The sequence below is a fragment of the Lontra canadensis genome, unplaced genomic scaffold (genome assembly GCF_010015895.1).
Source record: "Lontra canadensis isolate GAN:19392208 unplaced genomic scaffold, GSC_riverotter_1.0 scaffold5, whole genome shotgun sequence".
Classification (NCBI taxonomy): Eukaryota; Metazoa; Chordata; class Mammalia; order Carnivora; family Mustelidae; genus Lontra; species Lontra canadensis.
In genome coordinates this window covers 1,166,171-1,193,616 of record NW_022630999.1, presented here as the reverse complement: position 1 = coordinate 1,193,616, position 27,446 = coordinate 1,166,171, and the positions used below count along the sequence as shown (strand labels likewise).

General features: G+C 43.7%; 1 protein-coding gene across 2 annotated transcripts in view; it reads left to right on the top strand.

Moving 5' to 3' along the window:
• ADAMTS12 (ADAM metallopeptidase with thrombospondin type 1 motif 12) overlaps window positions 1-27,446 on the top strand; it is a 289,509-nt gene that overhangs the window by 106,434 nt on the left and 155,629 nt on the right. For both annotated transcript variants that reach the window (XM_032851284.1, XM_032851285.1), the window contains exon 3: window positions 5,707-5,857. In XM_032851284.1, coding sequence (XP_032707175.1) covers window positions 5,707-5,857 — 151 coding nt within the window. The remainder of the gene's footprint in view (window positions 1-5,706; window positions 5,858-27,446) is intronic.

Sequence of the window (27,446 nt, the reverse complement as noted above, 5' to 3'; positions counted from 1 at the left end):
CACACTCACACACAGAGAATATTACTCAGCTATAAAAAAGGATGAGATCTTGCCATTTGTGACAACATGGATGGACCTAGAGGATATGCTGCTAAGTGAAATAAGCTGGACTGAGGAAGAGAAATGCCGTTTGATTTCACTCATATGTAGAAACTGACAACAAAACAAATGAATAAAACAATAAGACAAACAAAAAGAAGAATCAGACCTTTGAATACAGAGGACAGAACTGATGATTGCCAGAGGGGCTGGGGCTGGGGGAATGGGAATAATGATGAAGGGGAGTGGGAGATACATGCTTCCAGTTATGAAATGAATAACTCACGGGAATAAAAGGCACAGCCTAGGGAATATGGTCACGGATATTGTAATAGGCTTAGATGATGACCATACTTATAGTAAGCATAGCATATTGTATAGACTTCTTGACTCACTATGTTGTACACCTCTCGACTATACTCAAACATTTTTAAAAATAAAATTAAGTGAAATTAAAATTTCAGTTCTTCTGTTACATTAGCCACATCTTAAATGCTCAGTAACAACATGTGGCTTGTGGCTATGAAATCGGATGGTGCAGATGTAAAATGTCTCCATCATCACAGGAAGTTTTATTGGGCAGCACTGGTCTAGAAGATAGGGACCTGGTCTCTACTGTTACAGTATCTGTCCTACATATGGTTAACTACTGGGTGGAGGCACCAGAGGATGTCTTCTTGGCTTGAGCTTTACCTCCTCACACCCTATGAATTACTAGCACTAAGACTAATATGGAAAATCTTCATGAATCTGTGAGATTACCCATCACTCTCCCCATTGGCTTAATGTGGGCCAGTCAGGGAGCTCCTGGGTTCACATCAGGGGGTGTGGTATTCCTGGGGGAATCTTTCTTGTGTTCTTCCATATATATTCTGAGGCTTCTATCATGTCTTAATCTCTGGTCCTGGTTTAGGGTCCTGGTTACATATTAAATGATAAAATGCTACAGACCAGCAGAAAAAGTTAATTCTGGGAGGCTGGCCTGGCTTTAGGACTGTGCCAAGTGTTTTGGAGACCAAAGAAGTGTAGTCTTCTGTGTCTGCCCTCCAGAAGCACTCACCCTCACTTCAGGTCTTCATCTTCCCTGAACCATAGCACTGGAATCTGTAGCATTTAGGGAGGTGAGCTCCACCCCTCCCCCCCACCCAGATATACACATTGCTCAGGGGTTCTGAATATCAAATCTTGTCTTCTTGGCTGCATTATAAACCTTGAGGTTGATATACCCCTCTTAGAGTTCTTAGCATAGGTCTGGCCAAGTGATAGATACAGATTGATAATCAATAAGGATGATTGTGGGGGTGTATTTTACCCTCTTTCCTGTGTATTGTAATGAGCAACAGGTGGTATCTTTTCCAGTGATTCATGCACTGTGACTGAGTACCTTGGCTATCTCTATCCCAAACCAATATGTTGCTCATGTTGTCTTTGTCACTATGAGAAGGAGAAGTTGATCTGGTAACTTCGGAAATTTTTAAATGAAAAGGAATTTCTTTCCAGGACAGGTTGATGAGTTTTGGCAGAACTGTTCCATTGTACAACTCCAGGGGGTGCCACTCACAGCTTTTTCTTATGTGAACAGCAGCCCCTTGAGCTGCATAACCTAGGACTCTGAGCGTTGGAACTGATTTAGTAATTCTTTCTTATGCCTTTTCCAATACTATTGTTGGTACCCTTCAGTCTGCTAGGTGTTATTTGTGGTAAAACTGGAAGGCATGTCAGCATAGGTTAGATGACTCTTCAGGGTCTCTAGGCTGTGTGATTGTAGAACACTATTCACAAGTTCCTTATTAGACACTGCCAGTTTCCCATTGGACCCCAAATCATCACACTGATGGAAGTATGTCAGTTACATCAAGATGACTTTGATGGGAGGTGGAGAAGAGGTTGTAGGTGACTATTCTTAATCGAAGACTGGGGAAAATAAGTTGGTTCTGAGGGGTCTGTGAAAGTCCTTCCCCCACTTTCCTTAGCAGAGAGCAGTAGAGGTTCAATGTCACTGCCTCACACCAAGGTGGCTCAGCTCTTTGTCTCATGCTTGCCTAGTTGGGCTTGTCTGACGAGTAGAAAGCAATCTGAAGAGTCTGATTTAATGGACTTTAAGAAATCCACCTGTCGGGGCCCCTGGGTGTCTCAGTGCATTAAGCCTCTACCTTGAGCTCAGGTCATGATCTCAGGGTCCTGGGATTGAGTCCCGCATTGGGCTTTCTGCTCGGCAGGGAGCCTGCATCCCTTCCTCTCTCTCTCTGCCTGTCTCTCTGCCTACTTGCGACTACTGTCTGTCAAATAAATAAATAAAATCTTAAAAAAAAAAAAGAAATCCACCTGCCTTAAAATCTTTTCCATCTATCCCTAACACTTGAAATGAACTATTAGACATTTTGTGTGTGTGTGTCAAATAATGTTTCCTATAAAAATTAAAGATGGACTTCAAGTTAATATATTAGTGTTAGAAATCAGAATAATGGTTACCTTTGTGGGGGTGGGGATGGTATCCACTATGAGGGGGATGGGGAACTTCTCAGCTGCTGCGAATGTTCTGTTTCTCTATTTAGATGTTCACCTATGGAAGATTTATGGGACTTTACAGTTACGATTTGTATATCCTTTTGTATGCTTATGAATCTTCAAAATAAAGTTTATTTAAAACAATTCTTGGGGCACCTGGGTGGCTCAGTCGGTTAAGCAGCTGCCTTCAGCTCAGGTCATGATCCCAGGGTCCTGGGATCGAGTCCTGTATCGGGCTCCCTGCTCAGCAGAGAGCCTGCTTCTCCCTCTCTCTCTGCCTGCTGCTCTGCCTACTTGTGCTCCCTCTTTCTCTCTCTCTCACTCTCTCTTTGTCAAATAAAAAAAAAATCTTTAAAAAAACTAAAACAGTTCTTCGAAGATGGCTTCAGGAAGCATTCACAGATATTTATAACTTAGTTAAAGTAAGGATGGGAGTTTCTTTCTGAAAGGGAGTCAGCACAGTGTTGGGAGTACTGGAGCCTGACACAGAGGAGTAGATGACAATGGAGAGAAAGGGCAGATTTGCCCTCCTTGAGCTTCTGCCTGGGGTTCATTCTGCCCTAGCACGTCTGGGAACAGAGTACAAGCCCCTGATGAATTGGATACTTTTATTTTTTTTAAATTTTTTTGGTCCATCTCCTGTTCTTCAAAGATGTCAGAAAGGTAAGCAGGTTATAGAGAAGATTGGAATGAAGAGTGCCTCTTCCAAACCTGGTAATAGGAGATGGTGATTCTCGGGGGCAGTTCACATCAGGAAAGCAAAGAGCTGGTCCCTCATTTGGAAGGCAAACCATAGATGAGTTCTTCCAGCATGGTTAGGTGAGAAAAGCCCAATAAACTACGGCTACCTGGATACTCGCTGTCAAAAGCTCTGTGTCTCTATATTGAGGCAGAGAAGAGGTGCAGAGCTCTGCCAGGAAATCTTCTCCCTTCACTCTCCTCCAGACCAGTGGCTGTCTCTTCATCCCCTCTCCTTCTGTGTGGCACCCACATGGGGTCCATGCGTGTGAGCGGGTGTCCTGCTTCCCCTCCCGCTGGAGAATCAGCCCGCTCCCCAAGGTGTCACCGTCCAGCTTCTGAGAAATATTTATACTGGATATTTAGGTGATTTCCAGGTGCCAGGCTGGCCTCGTGGAGGAAAGCAGATGAAAGTAAGCCTGTAGGAAAATGCTTGTTTGGCTTTGAGGCATTCTCATGCAAGTTGACCATTAATAGTTATTATGTCTTCATCCAGAGCCCCGTCTCTTTCTTCTGTACCACCTGGGTCCAGAATTTGAGGTGAAAGAAATGCCAATATATTCTTGTTGGTGAATGTTTTTTCTTCATCCGTATTGGGTTGATAGCAGTTGCACAAAGGGATACCCGCACCAGGCTTCCCTGAGGAGTCTTTGAGTTCTCCTTGTTTCTATGGAACAAATGAGCTTTTTCAGCAACAGGCTTACATTCTCCTCATGTCCCTGCTCTTTGTCTCAGAGCAGAAACGGAACCAAATCCCAGCACCATGCAAGGCTGTTCACAGCTATTTTATTACAGTCTGGATCTTGTCAGCTCTTTGTGTCCCATGGGATTCCTCGGAGAAAACATTACCACCCTATGTTTATCAAGTACTTTGCATGGCACTTTTATAAGCCTTAGCTCCTTTGATTCCTCGAGCAGCCCTGGGAAGTAGTAGGCAATCACTCCTCTGAGAGGTTGGGTGACCTCCTCCAAATCACACAGCCGTTCTTATAACCGCCAGTAAGTGTGCCCCCTGCTTTTTCCCCCCTGTTCCCTGTGTTATTAAAGGTATTTCAACATCAGTAATCAAAACAGGAAGCCAGTTGTGAGATTTATGTTAAGATCTGGTTATGTTACTGGTCCGATGAAGCAAACATTTTGGAAAGACATCGGAGTCAGGGACTGTCCAGAGAGAGTGGCCTCCTTTCATGGAGCCCCCCTTACCTTTTGAGTGTGGGGGCTGCTCATCTAGTCTTCGGACTCAGTCTGCAGAGCGAGGGGCAGCCCTGGCTTGCTGGTGTGCTCACCATACCCTGGTGTGGTGAGGGGGCTTGAACTTGGAAGCCTTCAGTTTCCCTGAGCCCCCGGTGTTTCCAGATTTGCTTTTGCAAATGTATTATTCACTGAATGGCTATCTTGACTCTAATACAATGAAATGACATAAAATTTAGAAAGAGACTAATGGTAATTAAGACTATGAGCCTTTTCTAAGAGCTTCGCATGTATTATTAACTCATTTGGTTTTCATAACAAGCCTTGATTACCCCCATTTTTCACTTGCCCAAGGTCACAGTGCTCATAACTGGGGGAGCTAGGATTGAATCTTGTTGAAGTCCATTGTCTGAGCTCCCAATCAGCAGGTCTTCTAGGGCTAGTTCTTTTTTTCGTTAATACAAAATTCAGATCCTGAGCCTTAAGTCCCGCCAAGGAGGTCATTGGCAAAGGAGTTCTCTAAACATCTCAAATGGGCCTTAAGAAATTTTCTTGAAGAGAACAGAGAGTTGTAGCAATAGCACTTCTAGACCTGACCTCCAGAAAGAGTGATTCATCAATGGGCTTTTTCTAGCCCTTCACTGATTACCATATCTGAATGAGAATGCCCCCTGGAAACTGATAGAGGACAACGCACTGTGGACTCCTGGAAGCCTAGTCCCAGATTTCTTTGTTTCTTTGTTTCCATGAGAGCATTGTGGCAAAAACATTTCAAGCAGTTGGGTGAACGTGAAGCTGGACTACCCCCATACAGGTAAATGTTCCCCAAAGTCATCCATGGAATATGGCTTATAGATACCAACTCTATAATAGGGCAACTGGGAAGCATTGGTTCTTAACTTAAGATTCACAGCAGTGGGTTTTAAGGGCAGGGCAATGAACTTGCAACATTGCATGCCATGTTTTGGATACATGTGTATAGGTACCCTTTTTTCATTGGAGTCTCAGTGGAATCCATGACCCCCAAACACTGAATAACTGTGACTAAAAAGACATCTCGTTAACTTATTTATGTGTAGCTTTTCTGTGAGATAAGATGGCAGATCTGAAAGCACTGGTATTATGGGTTTTAAGGGATTATCATGATCTATGTACTTTGCACTTTACTAATTTTCTCCGCATAGATACGGAATGGATTCAAGTAGACCTTTGTATTATGTATATTTACAGACTGGGTTTTTCCATCTACCCCATGGAGACTTCTTCATTGAGCCTGTCAAAAAGCATCCACTGGCTGAAGGAGAGTACCACCCACACATCATTTACAGGAAGCCGAGGCAGAGACCTCCAGAGAAGGAAGAACCAACCTGTGGATTAAAGGGTATTGTGACTTGAATCTCCTCACCTCGTTGTACATTCTGTTTTGTTCCATTATTGTTCTGCTACAACATGACCTGTTCTTACCCACATCTGTTATCTCTTCCCCCTTTCTGTTGCCACAGAGTATGTGCCCTTGTAGGAATAATTTCACTTGTCTATATGCCAGTCTCTTCATGTTCTTAATGGGAAGTGGAAAAGGCATCACCCACATCTTTGCTACATTAATTGATGATATTCACATGATATTTATCATGATGAATTGTTTGTTTTTTTAAACTCTATGAATTCCTTAGAGGATGATAGTCTAAACTAAAGACAATGAGTTTCGCTATAAGTTATAATACTTTAGTGTGGACTATTACCAAACTGCTTGTCATATCTGCACATGGAAGGCAGATTTCAATGTGTGATGATGCTGATACTGATGTGTGAAGAGAAACTGAAAGAAATATCAACACTTTATCAGGTGATGAATTCAGCAAAGCTTCTTTTGGCTGCCTTTTGTTTGTAGTTCACTGACATATGTTCCCTGCCCCTCAGCTCAAGAGTGATCCGAACTGGATCGCAGAGAGGTCTGCCTTGTACCAAATAGTTTCAGGTAGTTTTCAGAGGTGAATTGACCCAAGTTGTTTCCTTGCAATTCCCATATTCTCTTTGATTCATATGCTATAATAATCTATGCATAAAGGACCACTGGAAATTGAGATATTTTCTTAAATATGATACAGTTTCTCCTTTCTTCAGAGAAAAAAAATAATAGGCTGGGGGACAGTTAACAAAAGGAATCCATAATATTATTTCTATGTCTTAAGGATTTGGGTTTCATGGACCTCAGTGGGAAAACAGATTTGCTAATCTAGATGGATTCTAATAGAGATTTGAGAGGACTCAGAATTTTGCAAGCAGGAGAAGGAGAGAACAAGGGTACAAGTCATTTCTTTATAGCCTTCACCCAGACCCTGGGATAGATAGTAACTTTCCTGGGAGTTTCTTCTGTGATCTTAGCAGAGTATGTAAACAAGAAGAAATTTTGAGTCTGTAATGTTTCCTGTACACAAAAATGGACAGCTGGTTACATTCCTTAACTTTAGAAAGCTGTTCCAATTTCATCCTGAATTAGATAATAGACTAATTCTCCTTATAGCAAAAGCTAAGAGAAGGGAAGAGATTCTTCTTCTGGATGGTCTGATTGATTAAGTTACCAATCCAGATAACTTAGTCTCTATGTGAAATTTTAGGGTTTCGATCTAATCACTTGAAGAATTTCCAAATTCCTGTTACACATTGGATGATGGGATAACACTTTGTGTGATTCACTCTTTTTGAGATCACTGGGTCATCAGTATGGCAGAGCAAGTTACTAGGGCAGTGAGTGAACTTGGCCAGAGAATTGCTTCCCTAGCCACAGTTGTGCTATGGAATGGGTTAGGTTATTCCTCATGTACTCAACTTGAACACCTTCTCTTTGAGGTAGACTTGATTAATAATGAACTGAGAATGGCATATATTTCATCATAAAGGCAAAAGGGATGGGTAGGAAAGAAGTAGGGTTTACAAATGTCATGTCCCCATTAGGTCACATACCATACCTCAGCCTTAGTGCTTGTCATACCATTTCCTTATTCATTCTCCACCAACCCTAAGACTTACCATTACTTTGGAAACTTCTCTGATTAATCCCATTTGGAACAGTCTTTGCATTGTGAATTTCTCTATACATATCTTCTAAAAACTCCTGTCTTAAACTTGCTTAAATCTTCACAATATCAGAATTGAATAGATAGCTCTGTTGGAAGGACACTTAAGGTGCCATAATGCAGCCCATTTTTTTCACCAAAGAAGCAAGTGTGACTCAGAGAAGGGAGTGAACTTTCAAAACCGTGAAGGTGGGAGGTGTTCAGAATATGGTAAAGCTTAGATGTCAAGGTTCTATTATATCTTGGGCTTTATACTCCCTCATGGTTATCTTTATGTCTTCTTTGAATATATAAATCTTATTTTATCAGCTGTCTTGAAAGCTCCATTAAGGTAGGAATTCCCTTCCCAAATAGTATGTATTGTAGTGTAATGTGCAAAGGAGAAGTTTAGTAAATCACCGGAATGAAACGAAGAGTGATTCATAGCCAAATAGATAAGACTAGAGTATACTAGCCTCTCCTCTATATAACATTGATAGAAAGAAAAAAGAAGTGTGCATTTTCTAGAAGTTGACAAGTGTCCGTCGTTTGTGACCATCTCTATTCCATGGACAATAAACATGATTTAATACCTAAATGATAGATTCAAGAATAATCTAATGTGCTTGTGAATATTCTTAAAATATACGTGACCTTTGGATTTTACAAAATCTTGGTATATTGAAATGGACTTGGTCTTGCTAAACAAGGTAATTGCGTTGTTCTTAGACCATGTTACCCTGCAGAAATGATGGAATTAACTGACAGTGTCCATATCATTAGCCAGCATTAAGGTACACTTTATACTTAGGTCAGTTGGTGTTTCAAAGTTGAATTACTGTGATTACATCAAGAAAGATCCTATTTACTTGTGTAAAATGTTCTGTCTTTGTTATGTTTAAAGCTGGAACACCTTTGGTATTGAAAAAAGATGTCCTTTAAGAAAGCTCTAGTTGTTCAGGAAGGAAAATGTGTCCATTACTTTCCTCTAAAATGTGTCCCTTTACTTATGTTGATCTCCCATATAGAAAGGTGTCCAGGAGTTTCACAGTGGGTCACTTATCATTATGGTCTGAAAGTTCATTTGATTAAACTCTCAAGAAATTCATTTTATTGATGTTGACAATTTCCTTTATCTCAGGTTTTTTTGTCAAGAACATAGACTGGGACTTGAGTGGCTATTCGATGGAAGTATCAAGGGGAACAATGGTTTTAGGAAACTAGGGAGGGGGAATTAAGTCAGATCAGATGCTAACTGGCTACAGTGTTGTCTATGGCAGAAAGGGGTCTGGGCAGGTAAGATCAGAGTTTGAGATTTCGTACATTAGGACTCTAGGTTAGGAACATGGGTTATGGTTCCTGACATGCATTTTTGAGTTCAAAATTTATTCATTTAGCAATTATCTATTGGGTATATTCTTTATGGCTGGTGCTCTCCTAGGTTTTGTGGGTTCATATGTGAATATGATATAATTCTTGGTCTTCAGAGCTGACAGCCTTGATATAGGACATGGGTAAGTAGGGATCTGGTCCAGATTTTATCAGTATACGATAAGACCATGAAGGGAGATGAAATCTTAAGGCATGTATTGGGCTTTTTGTCACTCCGCCTTATGTTTGCCCAAGGACAGGTAGCTGTAATTCATTCATTTTCCCTGCTGTAATTGTATTCCATTATGTGAATCTTCCACTTGTCCAACCTCCTGTGAGTAGATCTGTAGTGCTTCCAGTTTGGAGCTATTATATATTATGTTGTAAAGACCGTTCTTGAAAATGTTTCTTAGGATTCAAGTCCATAGGGTTATCCCACATATATACCAAGTAGTGGAATGCATATCTCCTAGGATATATATATCTGGCTTGACTGGATGATGCCACTTATTTTCCAAAGTTGATGTTCAAGTGCAGTGAGTGAGAGTTCCCACTGTTCCATATTCTGTCCAATACTTGCTGTCTTCACTTTTAAATTTGGCCGCTCTAGTGGACATGAAGTGCTACTGTTTTATGCTTAATGTTGAACTTCAACCTCTTTGTTAGGGAATTGAGCCTCAGATCTATGGCTTGTGGCTATAGAGTCTCCATGGATAGTTCTACCTAGAGTGGAAGCCCAGAGAACCAGCTTTAGGTTTGCTTACTCGTTTCTTCATTTTCTGGTTCACTTTTTCACTCAGTCTCTGATCTGACTTTTCAGCTTGTCTTTTTTTCCTCCAGAGCAAAAGCGAGCAGCAGATAGCTCATGTCTGCAACTAGCTGTGTCTATCAATCAGGGTTCAGCTAGAGAAGCAGAACCAGTAGGAGATCTATATGAGGAAATTTATTGCAAGAAATTGGTTACCACAGTAGTGGGGGCTGGCTAGCAAACCCCAAATCCAGGTCAGGCCATCAGGAAAGGCAAGCTGCAGGTGTCAGGCCTGGGCTAAAGCAGCTTTCCAAGGCAGAGTTTTCCTAGGATGTCTCAGCTCTATTCTTAAGGTCTTTTAGTTGGTTAAATCAGGCCTACAGATTATCGAGAATAATTCTCTTTACTTTGGCTTTACTAAAGTCAACAGATAAAGGACTTTAATTTACATCTGTGAGACACCTTTTCACAGCAACACCCAGATCAGTGTTTGATGGAGTACTGGGGACAGCAGCCTAGCCAAGGGGACACCTAGAAAAGATCATCACGGTCCATCTTTTGCTTTTCTCACCAAATTTCTGCTTACTTATATTTGTTTTTCTTTTTTCTATTTTTGGACCCTGAAGATTTCTTCCCTTTTTTGATGCTTATTCAGGGCTTAACACGGATAAATCAGTCTTGAGTAAGATTTCTTATGGAAGTCATTTGGAAATTTGTGAGTTGCCTTTTAAATGGCACGCACAGACATTACCAAATACTAACAAATGTTATAAATGTTATAACATTAACAATAGCTCATTAGAATAATTAGCATATCAGATCACTAATCAATGTAGTATGTGCAGGGTGAATGGTTCTGATTTTATGGAAATCCACTTAGTTAATTCTAAATCACTGCCACACTCTATACTGGTTCTAAAGCACACAAGTTGTTTGTTTGTTTGTTTTGGCTAACAGCAAACTTTCTTTTTTTTAATTTTTTTTAAAGACTTTATTTATTTATCTGACAGAGAAAGATCACAAGGAGGCAGACAGGCAGGCAGGGAGAGGGGGAGGGGGAAGCAGGCTCCCCGCTGAGCAGAGAGCCCCATGTGGGACTCGATCCCAGAACCCTGAGATTATGACCTGAGCCGAAGGCAGATGCTTAACCCACTGAGCCACCCAGGCGCCCCAACAGCAAACTTTCTGAGTAGAGCCTGCCTGAGACTTGTTGTGAAATTCCAGATTACCTGATTGCCTTATGATTATAGCCACACCACAGTGATCCATACCTGACTTTGCTGTGAGGTGGTTAACATTTTAATTGTTATTCTGTCCTTTTTTTCTCTTAGTGAGATGGCCTGTTGATTTTGATTATTGGCTTTCAGAACTGGTGGGAAGATGGGTGAAGCGGTTCAAGCTTTTACCCATGAGAGGGATGAGAGGACTGTTGGGGAGAATTTGGGGAAATACATAATGGGTAAATGTGCGGAAAGAGAAATTGGCAACCCGTTTCTTTTGTTTGCTTAGTAAAATCTAAGACCAAGACCATAGGAACTCAAAGCACCTGTTGTCTCTGTGCTGCAGTAACTTGGTAGCTCTGAGAGACTCCTGGATCCGGTCAGAAGCCTTTCCTCATGAGCCAGGCCTCACCACGGACTCCCCGCCTTGCATTTCCTCACTACTTGACTGTTCTTTGCCTTGTTCCATCATCATTTCAGGGCCATAGGCTCCCACTTTCCGAACATATCATATCTATTTGGAGCTTATAATTCCAAACAGCATTTGCCTTTCTGAACTAGTTTTTATTCCTCAAAAAAGCCTTGCTTTTCCTTAGCCCTTGTGTTTATGTTCCTTCTGCCTGAAACCTGTTTTCCCCAGAAGCTTTACTGAATTACTTCTGCTTTTTGTTTTTTATTTCTTTTTTTGTTTTGTTTTGTTTTGTTTTTTAGGACTTATGCATGGCTTCCTTTAGAAAACCTTCTTGGCTCAATCTGCATTAGCTGTCTCTCCTCTGACTCTTTTTTTTTTTAAAGATTTTATTTATTCATTTGACAGAGATCACAAGTAGGCAGAGAGGCAGGCAGAGAGAGAGGAAGGGAAGCAGGCTCCCTGCTGAGCAGAGAGCCAGGTGTGGGGCTCAATCCCAGGACCCTGAGATCATGACCTGAGCAGAAGACAGAGGCTTTAACCCACTGAGCCACCCCAGTGCCCCTCTCCTCTGACTCTTAACACCAGCTCCTTCCCCTACATCAGGCTCTATCCTATGATGAAAATCTGTCTGTGTCCTTCTCTGCACTGGAAGCTTAATGGGGCTGAGAATCATGTCTGCTCATTCACAAGCTTGTGTCCAAGATCTGAGAGAGTTCCCAACCAGGGGAGGAATCAGAAATGCTGAACTTGGAAGTACTGAGTTTCTGGCCCGTCTCTGATGCATTTGGCAGCTTATTACGAACTTGCATTTAGCTATATGGAACACGTTTAACCTCTGAGAATACCCAGATTTGCCTGAAGGAATTTAGTATACACGCTGATGCCTGCACAGTGAAGAGAAGTTTGAATAAGACAAAAACATGGCTGTGGTTGGGATTCTTGGCCCAAGGTTGTAGCTGAAAGTGACTACTTCAGATTTTGATTTTAGAAAAAAAGAGGGTGGATGGGTAAGAGAAAGCAAGTGACGTTCATCCCCTCAGCAAGCTCCACCAGGCACTGTTCTAGGAACTGGGGATGCAGGGGCGAACAGATCACTGACCGAGGTAGGAATATAGAGACAGAGAGGCGTGGGAGCCGAAGGCAGGCAGGAGAGGGGTGCTCTCCAGGGAGAGGCACAGAAGAGCAAGTTCCTTGGAGGATAAGAGGGCTGAGCGGTCATTGGCATCCCAAGCACAGGCCTCTGAACCTGCGACACACAGATTTTCAGCTTCCTGTGGAGAGTTGGGAGGACAATTCTCAGCTGCTCCAGGAGGCAGATTTCAGGTCTCCTTTCAGTCTTGTTTCAAAAGCTGCTTCCGTGTGAGTCTTCTCCCCCTACATGGTTGGCCCTAGGAGGACTGATGAGTCCCGAAAGGTCACCCTGCATTTTGATGTGGTCCCTGGAGTCTTCTACCTTCCTGCCTCCCCACCTCCCTCTCCTTCCCTGCCCCATAGATGTTCCTTCAGATGGGCTCACCTCAGGGCCTTTGCACTTACTGTTCCCTCCACTGGAACACGCACCCTCTCTCCCTTGCCCCCGCCATTTCTTCATGGCTTATTCTCTCCCATTGCTCAGGTCACTGCTAAGATTCACACAATCAGAGAAGACTTTCTGATCACCATCTAACATAGGAATCTTTCCGTCACCGTGTAAACTCTTTATCCTGCTTTCTCTATTTTCAGAGCATTTGTCACCACTTGATGTCACTCACCTATGTATTCGTTATTGTCTGTCTTCCCCCAACTAGAATGTAGACACCCTGAAGGCACACACTACTTCACTTTTGTTCTCTGATGTATCCCCACTGCCTGGCACAGAGCCTGCCATAGTAAGCACCTAGTAAATGTTGAGTGAATGAGTGAGTAAACGAATGAATCGTAGCTTCATTCATGATAATCCTGTTGAACTTGTAGTCCGTTTCCACCACTAGACTCATCTTTATACCAAGGATACTTGTATCCTAAATATTGAGCCCAGTGTCTGATCCTCATAGTTTGTTGATAAATATTTGTCCCCTGAATGCGTGAATGATGTATACTTCCAAAAGGGTCCTGCAGGTGTGAGCAGACATTTAACCTCACCAGGGCTGGGGGTCCAAGCATACCAAGAGTGCTCTGAGTCACTGAGGGAAGGCAAATGTGTTCCCTGGGAAGCAGCTAATGTTAACTATGTATTTGTCCCACAGCTTGATTAATGTCAGTGTTTGGGAAAACAAACATTCCCACCCCCACATAGTCCCATTTCTGTGTAGCAGCTGGAAGTTTCATAAATAACCATGAAATTTTCTCTATGGGGAAGGAAGTTTACTTGTTAGATTTGAAATCAAATATTTGAGGAAATTATGAGTGCATTTAAAGCTTCAAATCCTCTCCTCCAAAGGCAGAAAAGTGGATCCCTAGGGTATTTTCTGGGCCAATAAGCCAAAGCTTAGAAAGTTCCCGAATTTAATTTACATGAGTGTGTGTGTCATTGGTTGACCTTTCTCTCTTCAGGATATATTAATTTGCTATTTTCTATGGGCTGGATACTAAGTGACACAGCTCTGAACATGGCAGGTTGGACCCTGCCCTCATGGACTTACAAGTTTGGAGGAGGAGAATTTAACAAAAATTGTAAAAATAGTACACATGAGCATTGTGACAAATGCCATAAGAGTGGATAGAGGAGAAGCCATCCTAAGCTAGCATTTGGTAGATGACCAGAAAGGGACCGCTTATCCACTTCCCATTCAGGTACTGAACTTCTCCTGATGTGGTGTTTGTAATCCCATGGGGTCATCTCCCCAGGTAGTTTGAGGTCACTATAAAGGAAAGACTGGGCTATAAAGGAAAGACTGACTTCTCTGCCCCTGCCCAGGGCCCTATATTTTCTTTTTGTGTTGCACTATACAAATCATGGCCCTGGGTTTACAGTTGCCTTGCTGGCAAAAAATTAAAGTGAATCTGACACATATTAATGATATGCCCAAGACTGCTGCAGAGGATATGATGCTTTATATGGAAAACTCAAAAGACTCCATCGTAAAACTGCTAGAACTCACACAGGAATTTAGTAAAGTGTCAGGATATAAAATGAATGCACAGAAATCAGTTGCATTTCTATATACCAACAGCAAGACAGAAGAAAAAAAAATTAAGGAGCCAATCCCATTTACAATTGTACCCAAAACCATAAGATACATAGGAATAAACCTAACCAAAGAGGCAAAGAATCTGTACTCAGAAAACTATAAAGTACTCATGAAAGAAATTGAGGAAGACACAAAGAAATGGAAAAATGTTCCATGCTCCTGGATTGGAAGAACAAATATTGTGAAAATGTCTATGCTACCTAAAGCAATCTACACGTTAATGCAATCCCTATCAAAATACCATCAATTTTTTTCAAAGAAATGGAACAAATAATCCTAAAATTTGTACAGAACAAGAAAATACCCCAAATAGCCAGAAGAATGTTGAAAACTAAAGTTGGCAGCATCACAATTCTGGACTTCAAGCTCTGTTACAGAGCTCTAATCATCAAGACAGTATGGTCCTGGCACAAAAACAGTGGAACAGAATAGAGAGCCCAGAATTGGACCCTCAACGCTATGGTCAACTAATCTTTGACAAAGCAGGAAAGAATGTCTAATGGAAAAAAGACAGTCTCTTTAACAAATGGTGTTGGGAAAATTGGACAGCCACATGCAGAAGAATGAAAACTGGACCATTTCCTTATACCACACACAAAAATAGACTCAAAATGGATGAAAGACCTCAATGTGAGACAGGAATCCATCAAAATCCTTGAGGAGAACACAGGCAGCACCTTCTTCTACCTCAGCCTTAGCATATTCTTCCTACAAACATTGCCAAAGGCAAGAGAAGCAAGAGCAAAAATGAGCTTCATTCATTTTGGGGACTCATCAAGATCAGAATTTGTACAGCAAAGGAAACAGTCAATGAAACCAAAAGACAGCCAATATAATGGAAAAAGATATTTGCAAATGACGTATCAGATAAAGGGCTAGTATCCAAAATCTATAAAGAACTTATCAAACTCAACACCCAAAGAACAAATAATCCAATCAAGAAATGGGCAGAAGACATGAACAGACACTTCTGCAAAGAAGACATCCAGATGGCCAGCAGACACATGAAAAAGTGCTCCACATCACTCATCATCAGGGAAATACAAATCAAAACCTCAGTGAGATTTCACCTCACACCAGTCAGAATGGCTAAAATTCACAAGTCAGGAAATGACAGGTGTTGGAGAGGATGTGGAGAAAGGGGAACCCTCTAACATTGTTTGTGGGAATGCAAGCTGGTGTGGCCACTCTGGAAAACAGTATGGAGGTTCCTCAAAAAGTTGAAAATAGAGCTACCCTACAACTGAGCAGTTGCACTCCTGGGTATTTACCATAAAAATACAAATGTAGTGATCTGAAAGGGCATCTGCACCCCAATGTTCATAGCAGCAGTGTCCACAATTGCTAAACTATGGAAATAGCCTAAATGTCCATCAACAGATGAATGGATAAAGAAGATGTGGTATACACACATACACACACACACACACATACACATACACTGTGTATGTGTTGTGGTGAGAACTGTGTGTTGTGTAAGACTGATGAATCACAGACCTGTACCCTTGAAACAAATAATACATTATATGTTAATTTAAAAAATAATTTTAAAAAGAAGGAAAAAAATAATAAAACATTTAAAAAAAATCCATCAAGTGGGTTTGTATACACTGGGGTCTCACACTGGTGAGAGTGACCCATCTCTCCAGTGTCTGCAGGGCAAGGCTTCTAAGGGCCACTCTCCTTCTGGGCCTTCTGCCTTCTTTACACACTTGCCCCATCCCAACCTGCCAAGCCTAAAGCTTCGGAGCACAGGCTGCTGCTGAGGGAGGCCCGTGGGGGCTGCTGCTTCTGGGCTCTGAAGCTGAAGGCCCTGATTTAGTGGATGTTTCTGGCGTGTCAGCATGAGGAAGGGGCAGTCCAGAAACTGAATTCGGGCCCAAGGTCCTTAACGTCTTGGAGAGAGGGGAGAATGTGATGTTGTAGTAAGATTAGAGGGCCTACTTATCCAGCTTCCGTGTCTCTCTCTCTCTCATACACACACACGCACACATACACACATATACACTTCTCTTGAAATGTGATGGTTGATTAAAAAGACTCCAAATATATTTAAGTGATGTCAGAAACAGTGGGATCGTTATTCTAGGTTCAGGACTTCATGTTTTAGCTAAATTTAACCTGAGGGGTGTGTGTGTGTGTATGTGTGTGTGTGTGTGTGTAGTATGTGTATACATGTGTTTACTTGTGTGGTGTGTGTGTGGTGTGTATTTGTGTATGTATGTATGCTGTGTATTTGTGTAGTATATATGGTGTGTGTGTGGTATAGGTGTGTTTATGTGTGGTGTGTGTGTGTGTGGTATGTGTACTTGTGTGTACATGTGGGTGGTGTGTGGTGTGTAGGTGTGTGTTTAAACACACATGTTGCACACCGTTGGCTCCAGGAGGCAGACAGCTTGCTCATCTGCGATGACTCAGGATTTTATGGAAGTTCTTTCCATTCCCATTAAATAGACCACGTTGAAATTCCAGTGCATTCTCCTAGTCAACAGAGGAGTTCTTTGTTTAATTTAGCCGAGGGAGCGTCCACGCCCCCAGAAAAACGCTTCCCCTTGCTGAGAGCCTGTGCTAAGAATAGAGCCAGTCCCAGCACTGCGGCCCTGTGCTTCTGAGGGAATCCTGCCGCTGTTTCCACAGGAGGGGAAGGAGGGCCTGAGTTCTAGGAAACCCCCTCTGCCCCTTCCATCCCCTCAGAAGACCTTTAGCCCAAGTCAGCCCTCTCCACCAGCTCCTCCGGGACACCAGAGGTTTCTCCTGGGGGCATCCGTGAGCGCCAAGTTCCTGCTGATGGCTGTGTTCTCCCCCCCGCCAGCCAGGGCCCTGACGGGACTCCTGGTTCACAGTGGCTTCCCCAGGGCGCTGCGGATGGTGTGCGGGAGAGGAGACTGGCAGCTGTGGACGCGGGTCTGGTACGAAGACAGATCCATAGAGTATTGGCAGCTAAGAGCCGCTCCTCACCAGAGGACAGAGCAGCAGACCTCAGACACCCGAGAGGAGGAGAGCCCAAGGCCTTGTATCTGGCCAGTCCTGTCAGGCTTCAGATCCCAATGCGGCTGTTACCCCGCGGAATACGCAGATGTGCCCGGCTGAGAGAATCAGACACTTTCATTTGCACACCTTCTGTTTCTGGTGATAGTCCCAGTTGAAGGCAGACTATTAGTGTCGAGGGGAAGGGGGGACAAAAGCCAACTGATTGGGGATATTCTGTACTTCAGTAATGGAAAAAAAAATGGAGGGACAGTCTCTGGGGACAGAACTGTGGTTCTTCCTTCTCGTGATTCTGGCTCAGAGGATGACATGAATCAGGGGCTTGTGAGAACAGTCATGGCCGTCCCGGGGGGAAAGGCCATTATCGAAACCCCCAGATGGCTCCATATCACGCACCTTCCACTAGCACCGACACTGGGCTGCGATCTCTGGGATTCTGTCTTCACATTTCAGGGGACTTTTTTAGGATTCTGTGACTTGTCGATCACATCTGTGCCCGGGGTAACCGGGCTCAGCAGTAGCATCAGGCCGATTAAATTCCAACTAGCCGGGGGCCTGGGTGGCTCAGTGGGTTAAAGCCTCTGCCTTCTGCTCAGGTCATGATCTCAGGGTCCTGGGACTGAGCCCCTCATTGAGCCCCGCATCAGGCTTTCTGCTCAGCGGGGAGCCTGCTTCCTCCTCTCTCTGCCTGCCTCTCTGTCTACTTGTGATCTCTGTCTGTCAAATAAATAAAATCTTAAAAAAAAAAAGTTCCAACTAGCTGCCAGGGGACTTGAGCAGGGGGCTCTTTTCCTACTCTGTGACTTATTTCTATTTTGTCATGTGTAAATTGTGGATAATAAAAAAATTCATACCAAGATGGGGTAGGGTGGAATCAGTGAGAACTACAAGCTCACAGTTCCTGAGCGACAAGTCCAAATTCCAGAGACCCTTGAAAACCAAAAGTAGTTTAGTGGTTAATGACTTTGTTTGGTGGCACAATGCAACCCGCATTGGTATGAGGCTGCTTATAATTTGCATTAATCTTAGTGAGACGAGGTGTACAGTTTGTTGTGGAAGAATCCACGTGTTTTGTTTTGGGGTGCTCCTCTAGACCCTATAGGTTGTTCCACTAATACAGAGTATGTGACCCAAGTTATTATTTTTTAATTGTGGCAAAATACATGTAACATAAAATTTACGGTCTTGGCCTTTTCCAAGTGTACAGTCCAGTAGTGTTACTTATACTCACAGTGTATTGCAACCAGTGTCTAGAATGCTTCATCTTGTAAAATGGAAACTCTACACCCATTAAACAGCTACTGTCTTCTATCTCTCCCCCAACTAACCGCCATTTTGTTTTCCAGATTATGTTTATAATGGCAACATTTTGAATTCCAGCCCATCTGGCCCCCAGGGTTTTGAATAAGGGATCACGGACCCTTGGGGAAGAGGATTGGACAGGATTTTGCAGTCACCACCCTGTGGAACCGTCCTGGAGAGGCCCGTTCCTCTGATCCCCCAGGGAGCTTTCTGCTGCAGCTCCCCACTTCCCAGCACTGGGAGACCATGTGTGACAGATTGCGAAACACTGAGAACCAGCTCTGCTGGGTTCTCACTAATCACAAAGAAAGTGTGGGTGCTTGAATGCAGTGACTAATGCTCTCCTTCTCTGTTGTTGCCTCCATCTTGGGTGTTTTTTTTTTTTTTTTTCCCCAGGAAGTAGAGGGGCACACATTGGCATGGGGTGTGGTGTCAGCTTTTTAGTTCTGTGCTGTGGAGCGCAGTGTAGGATGCTGTCACAGTGAAAACGCATTTAAACCTTCATATGGACTGCACTATGGGGAACATGCCGCCAGCCCATTTAGACCCTGCTGGAGACCTTGAAAGCTGGATTTATGCATTTTGCAGAACTCTCCAGGCATGCCATGAGAAGCAGTAATGCTTACCTTGCTATTCCCAGCAGACCCAGCGTAGAGACCAGTTCTGAGTCATGTCTTCTATAACTGGAATGAGTCAGGGAATTCCTGACACATCTCTGAGAGCTGTGGGAGTGCATGGACCACTCAGGGTCACCATTGAAATCCCGACAGTGGTCGAGCGTTGTGACTGGAATATCTCCAGCACACCATTCATTTTGTGAACAGCCTGGGGGCAAATGGAGAGGTTGGTCTCTGCAGGAGGCTTGTGGTTTCTTGCCCTGTTTTTAAATCACTGGGGACAAAAGTGGCTGCTTGAAAAATTGGAACCCCCCTGAACATAATTCAGAACATGAAACCCTCTGACTGATAACTCCTTATAAATACAGAATAACCTTAGGACCAGATCTTTCACTTTGGGGTTATCTAAAATATGCAAAGAATTATTTACTTTTAAAGCCGATGACACTAATGTGGATGTCTTTCTTATCATTGTACTGTTTTCGAAAAGCTATGAGAATCCTCTACTTCCAAAGAAAATGACACTAAATAGAGAATTTTCAATGTCATCTGTCCCTGGAAAAATCAAACAAATGATCAGTTTCCAGACATCCACATGGGACATTCCAAATCCATGGTGACCAGGATGCCCATGAGTGTCTGAGGCTTGGGGCCAGCTGCAGAGGAAGTTTCCCCCTTAATGACGTTGCTCCCACGGTCACTGCTGTTCTCTGGCCTGTGCTGGACGTTGGTCAAACACTCAACAGCTGAAGCTGAGGTGCACTTTTCTTTTCTTTTTTTTTTTTAATTTAATTTTATTTTTTCAGTGTTCCAGGATTCATTGTTTATGCACCACACCCAGTACTCCATGTAATACGTGCCCTCCATAATATCCACCACTAGGCTGATCCAACCTCCCACCCTCCTCTCCTCCAAAACCCTCAGTTTGTTTCTCAGAGTCCACAGTCTCTCATGGTTTGTCTCCCCCTCTGATTTCCCCCAACTCAATTCTCTCCATCTCCCCATGTCTTCCGTGTTATTCCTTACGGTCCACAAGTAAGTGAAACCATATGGTAATTGACTCTCTCTGCTTGACTTGTTTCACTCAGCATAATCTCCAGTCCCGTCCATGTTGATAGAAAAGTTGGGTATTCATCCTTTCTGATGGAGGCATAATACTCCATTGTATATATGGACCACATCTTCTTTATCCATTCATCTGTTGAAGGGCATCTTGGCTCTTTCCACAGTTTGGTGATTGTGGCCATTGCTGCTATGAACATTGGGATACAGATGGCCCTTCTTTTCGCTACATTTTTATCTTTGGGGGTAAATACCCAGTAGTGCAATTGCAGGGTCATAGGGTAGCTCTATTTTTAATTTATTGAGGAATCTCCACACTGTTTTCCAAAGTGGCTGCACTAACTTGCATTCCCACCAACAGTAAGAATGTAAGAGGGTTCCCCCTTCTCCACATCCTCTCCAACATTTGTTGTTTACTGTCTTGTTAATTTTTGCCATTTTAACTGGTGTAAGGTGATGTCTCAATGTGGTTTTGATTTGAATCTCCCTGATGGCTAATGATGATGAACATTTTTTCATGTGTCTGTTAGCCATTTGTATGTCTTCTTTGGAGAAGTGTCTGTTCATATCTTCTGCCCATTTTTTGATGTGATTATCTATTTTTTGAGTGTTGAGTTTGAGGAGTTCTTTATGGATCTTGGGTATCAGTTCTTTGTCTGTATTGTCATTTGGGAATATCTTCTTCCATTCTGTGGGTTGCCTCTTTGTCTTGTGGACTGTTTCCTTTGCTGTGCAGAAGCTTTTGATCTTGATGAAGTCCCAAAAGTTCATTTTCGCTTTTGTTTCCTTTACCTTTGGAGACATGTCTCGAAAGAAGTCAAGGTATACTTTTCTGACTTGGCCATTAGGCAGCTGGGACCTGAAGAGAAACAGGAAAACTGTGTGAGGTGTGGGGAAAAGGAGGACCAAGACCAGAAATTAGAGTCTCGACCACACAGCATATTTGCCTGCCATCTGTTTTATTAGGGCCTGAGAGCTAAGAATGGATTTTATATATATATATTTTTTTAAAGATTTTATTTATTTATTTGACAGAGAGACCACAAGTAGATGGAGAGGCAGGCAGAGAGAGGGAGAGAGAGAGGGAAGCAGGCTCCCTGCTGAGCAGAGAGCCCGATGCGGGACTCGATCCCAGGACCCTGAGATCATGACCCGAGCAGAAGGCAGCAGCTTAACCCACTGAGCCACCCAGGCGCCCTGGATTTTTTATTTTTAAGGTTACATTTATAGTGGTTATATGAGCACCTATTTAATAGCCTTGATTTTGCCTCTTGATCCACAAAACATAAAATATTTGCTGCTGTGGCCCTTTCATCAAATTTGCTGACCCCCTGTCTAGACCACTGGTTCTCAAAGTGTGGTTGCCAGACCAGCAGCATCAACAGCACCTGGGAACTTGCTAGAAATTCAGATCCTCAGAAACTCTGGGAGTGGGGCCCAGCATGTGAGTCCAAACTGGCCCTCTGGAAGATTCTGATCCAGGCTACAGCTTCGGGAACCACTAATCTAGACTGTTAGTGTGGCCCTTCATCACGAGTTTGTCATTTATCCATTACAAAAAGAAGACCTTGGGCAGATTACTTAATTCTCTGTGCCTGGGGTTTTTCATCAGTAAGGGTTTGGTGGGGCAGTGGGGGGGGGGATTAAAAAAGCTAAAACACATACAACATATTAAATGCTTAATGCATGTCAGTTGTTATTTCAAATTTATTATTGTTATTAAAACCCATTTTATTAGGTCTCAGGTCAGTTAAAAACAAAGAGAACCCACCAGAGACCTGAGAATTTAGCAGGAATCATCAGGGTACCTTGTAGCAGCTGTGCCCTGGTGGAAATCAGACATGCTGGTCTAGACATTGGGGTCCAAAGGCTATAAACCCTGTTGGGGTGGACCACGAGTCCCCTTCCAGCCAGACCACCGGGCATCTCTGCAGCTCTGACCAGGTGCTCTGCTGGTCTTTTTCCCAAGGCAGTGCCCTGCCCGCCTGTTTTCCCTGATTTTGGCTTTTGGCATCAGTGCCTTTCCCATCAGACATCTGGGGATTTTCAATCTTCGGAACATCAAGCATCCCAGTCCCTCACTAACCCTGAACATGAGCACACATCATTTATTCATGAATCACTACCAGGAAATTGGGCTCATAAAAACCACTCTCAGGGCATAGGGTTGTTGTAAGGAATGGGAAAAGCTGCACGTGTTTTAGGACATGAAATTGAACGTGTGAGACCTGTAAGCTGCTGTCGTTATAATTTTTAAAAAGTTTGTAATTGTTACTCAGAAATCGGTGGTGACTGTGTCTGAAACTGTTCTTCTGGCAGCTGAGGGTTCTCTCGGATGTTGCTGTTTCCTGAAGGGCTCTGTGCCTTGCCTCCGCTGGGAGTCCTGAGGATGAGCTCTGCAGATCTGTGTTCTCCCCTCTGACCCACGGGTGCTTTGAACAGCTCAGACAGTGCCCGAGGAGTCCGTGTTTGCCTAAGGGGAGCACCAGGAGTGACAGAAATGGCTACCCATGGGAGAGGCGAAGGGGCTTGTTCTCCAGTTGGCAGCAGGAACATCAGGAAGCACATTCCTTGGTTATGGGGTGGAGGAGAGATAGGCAGGGACTGGAGCCTCTCTGCTCCCTCTGATGGCTTAGCCATTACTCAGGGCCGGGCCCTGAGTGCATGGCCATCTTCCAGAGGCATCCTGATGCTAAGAGCTCCGTGTGTGTGTGTGTGTGTGTGTGTGTGTCTGTGTGTGTGTTAATGGTGGTGGTTGGAGAATCCAGGCTTCGATGTCACATGGATGTAGGGGTGAATCTTGTCAGGGAGCAGCTCTGTGACCTTGCTCAGCCTCCTTGTTTTCATCTGTAAAATGCACATGGTCCTTACTTGGTTGCATTTCTGTGTGAGTCGGAGAGGATGAAGGGCTCAGTGAGTTCTGGCCTCTGTTGTAGAGCCTGGAAGCCACTGTGTCTCAGCGATGAGACTTCTTGGCTACGGTGTGGGATGATGGTATAGGAGATGGCCTCCATGACGATTCTCAGGAAACTCCGGCTCACAGTGGTTCTTCTGACCAACTGTAAAGCTGCGTGGACTTCCACGAAGCATAATCCTGTAAAGCATGATTTGGAATGTAGGGGAGCAGGGATGCCAAAGCCCCCTTTCACGGGCTGATGCTCATCTGTTCCACGCCGATTGCCAGTTCCCTTGAGAGCAGATAGTGATCAGGATTAAGCACCCCCCATGTGCCAGGGATCGTAGTAACCACCTGAGAGTATCTCTTACTGAAGACTTCAGCTGGCTTATGGATAGGTAAAATTCTTCCTTAAGAAACTTCTCTCTGGAAGATATCATTTGTCATTTTTCTACTGGATCATTAGTATTTTTCCTAATAATTCATTAGAGAGTCTCATAAATAAGTATGTGATACCTTTGTCTTATTTGTGAAAAATATTTTTCCTGCTCTTTTTATTTTGAATATTTCTTGATCCTCAGATATTTTATGCCTTTGTTGAAATATTTGGTTTTCTTTGTGATTTCTTTCATTCTTTTGATGCTTACAAAGTTCTTTCCCATCCTAAGTATCAGATAAATATTCACCTATTTTTTTTTTTTTTTTGCTACCTCCTTCATGGCTTACAATTGGATTGCAAATGAGGAGGGAGATGGTGAGTGGTTGGCATGTGTGTGCATTGTTGCTTCTGACTCCCGGGGTCCGGGCAGACATCACTAATCTATCACAGCACCATAGCTGGCTCAGCCAGGAGCCAGCCTGGGGAGGATTCTTCAATGCAGCTGCCCCTTGAGCCACTACCAGCCGGTTAGAGTTGGAACATGCAATATTACCTCTTTGACATCTCTACTAAAGAGCACATTGTCTGATACAGACAGTAAGTGTGGGTAGTTGTAAAATCCTCTAGGTATCCTATAAATCTGGTATACTTGGAGTAATTCCTCATCACACACAATCTAAAAAGATACAGTCTTACCATTTCTAGGTCAGAGTCAGAAGCCATCTGCAGACTTCTGGCATCTTTCCCCTGGACAGCCTCTGCTGGGACAGAACACCTTCTCCCTATCACCAGAGCTTCTGGGTGAAGCTTAGGAACGCATGACCAGACAGCAGGAGTTCAGTATGCATGTCTGTTGTCTTCAGTACGCGCTGTACTGTAGGGGGAAGAGAGATCACAGGCAGAAGGGAAATGAATCTGTGATTCATAATAAGTGATTAAAAATAAGTTGCCATTTATTACATGTACGATATTGAGCAAAATACTCTGCCAGTATCATGTGTCTCATTCTCACAGTGATGCTGAGGCCATTTTTAATGTCCCTGTTTAGGGGTGAGAAAGCAAGGCAGGTAGGAGCTCGTCCAAGTGGCAAATGTGGGTGGAGCTGCCGCTGGGATTTGTGTCCAGACCTGCCGGATCCTTCGCCACTTACCATTATGCTCTGCCCTTCCACAGCCTCAGCTGAGGGAGGGCCACCATCGCTGAAGAGCCTCAGCAAAATAATTAGCTTATCCTAAGTGAGCCAAGCGAAAGGGCCATGCAAAGAATTGCCTGTCTTTCATGGCCACAGTTAGGAATTTGTTCAAATGCATCAATGGACCTAATGATACCGTACCACAGTGGAAAACGCTGTATGAAGCGGAGGCTCGAGAAGAAACAGACCTGCTGTAGAATGAGGGAGAAGAGGGACCTTTCTGTCTTTTGACACTTGCTTCCTGCAGATCGGTGGTGGGAATTGGCCTCTGGGAGAACACGGACTGATTTTCGTATACTTTCCTCTTACTGAAAAATAGTAAGATTATAGAATTTTAATCCTGCCCCTTAGAGATTAAGATAATCAAAATTTTATACGAGAAATAAAAATGTGCATTCAAGTTGTATTTTAGGAGCAAGTATAAGGTCAGGAGGCACAGAGGAGCACCTGGAGGACAGGGATTCCGTGGTCATTCCTCCCTCCCACCCTTCTGTCCACCCATCCCATCCAAAAAGGATTAACTCTGGGACCCTGACACACACACACACCAAAACACACACACACCAACACACACACACACACACACACACACACACACACACACACACACACACCAAGAGACTTACCAGCATACTATCGCCATCTTGTGGCCTTGTGCAATATTAATACTTCCAGAATGTCACGGAAAATGCTATTTTTGCAACTCTTGGCATAAACTGTGTATAATCCCATTTCATGCGAAAAGATTCCGATTGACCCTGTGCTAGGAGGGCCTTCCTTATAACCGTGGGTGGACGGTGAAGGACATGGTTACAAGCACCAAGGTGCAGGAGAGGAGCCTTCTACTTTCGGACTTTTGCTTCAAGTTACAGAATTGAACTTTTTGCATAGGGCCCTCTTCATTATTTTTAAGCTGTTGGGAATTTAATAAGTACTATTTGAAAAGCTATACATTCTGTACTACTGATTTATAAAATACACACACCTCTTTTGCTCTACTGCCAGAAACTAGGTGTTAAGGATCTCACTAGTGCCAGCATCTCTTCTTTTCATTCGGAGGGAAATGTGGGGACACTCTGCCACTGGCTAACAAGCAGAATCTGCCTGACCTGCCAGTTGCCAAAATCCCAGATGTTCATTTGCGCAACATCTCGGATTGTTCAGAATACTTTTGAGCATTATCCCATTGGATCTTATAACTACTAACGTACCCAGTGGGCTCGAACTTATTTTCCTCTTAAACTGCTTTCCGGATTGTGTAAGTTATGTCTGCACAATATAACATTTGGAAATTTCATATGGCTATAAAGATACGAACTCAGTATACCCTTCAACACCTGGGGCTGATATTCATGGGTCATATTTCGTGGGCCTCACTCTTCCTATGCACCCATACATATATGTGCACATGCATGTCCATGTATACACATGCACGTGCACATGTACACACACGATGTGTGTTACTTTGTAATGGGATACTTTGTAAATGACGCCATCCCAACCGAGAGGTTAAATGACTTGTTCTGCCGTACCTGATACTCCTGGATAGTCATTTGATCCCAGAAATGCTTTCTCTTGATCCTTGTTCTAACTGGACTTTCCTCCACTGCAGGCCATCTGAGCTCTCCACGGGGAGGTGGACTTTCCCAATCTGGGGTTTGTGGAAGAGCCTGTGATGGGGAGAACCCTTGTTAGCGTGGACACTGCCCTACCTTCAGTGAGGAGAAGTCAGCCTTAAAGAGCAAATGGCTTTGTCAGAGAGGGTCCGGGGACAGCCGATCCCACCAATGCTGGTGATCGGACTGCGTACTGAGAATCTCTGAGGGCCACCAGACAGAGGGCTGTGAGTCTAATGGTCACAGCTTTGGGGAGGGAAGAGGAAAGGATTGGAGGGTGTGGGCACCGGAGACTCACTCTGTCTACCTGGCAGCCCATGGCTGGTCGTGTCACCGAGGGCCTGGGGTGGGAGCGTCCCATCCCAAGCAGGCAGTAGCCGGGTAAGCTGGCTCTGTTCCCAGGCTGTCCTCCTTGGGGCCTTTTCATCATCAATGCTTTGGCTCTGCTCCTCCCTCTCTCTTCTCTCTAGCATGTGGATTTTCAGCTGAAATGTATTATTTCAGTAAACATCCCAAGTGGAGTAATTTCCTCTGGTCCCAGGGACTCTGGCAGCATACAAAGAGATGGGGCCTCCTCCTGGGGGAAGAGGCTGGGTCTCAGGGCTGCCCAGGAGGGGGACGGGATGTCCAAGACCTGAGCATTTCATGACACACCAGGTGTTTGAGCCAATTTCTGCTAAATTTATTTGCTGTTTTCTTTAGAAGATATGAAGGGATCCAGTCTTTGTGCTTTCACCGAATCTGGAGATACATCTGATGGAGTGCCTGCATTCTAGATGCTGAGGGTAGAGAGTGAACACAACAGGCAGCAGGGTGTCCGGGAGTCCGTTTCATAGGAAGACTGATAAAGAAACAGATAAGATACAAAAATAAAAATAAATGCAAACCAGTAGATACCAGAAATGGAATTGGCAGCATAAGGCAACAGAGGACCAAAGGAA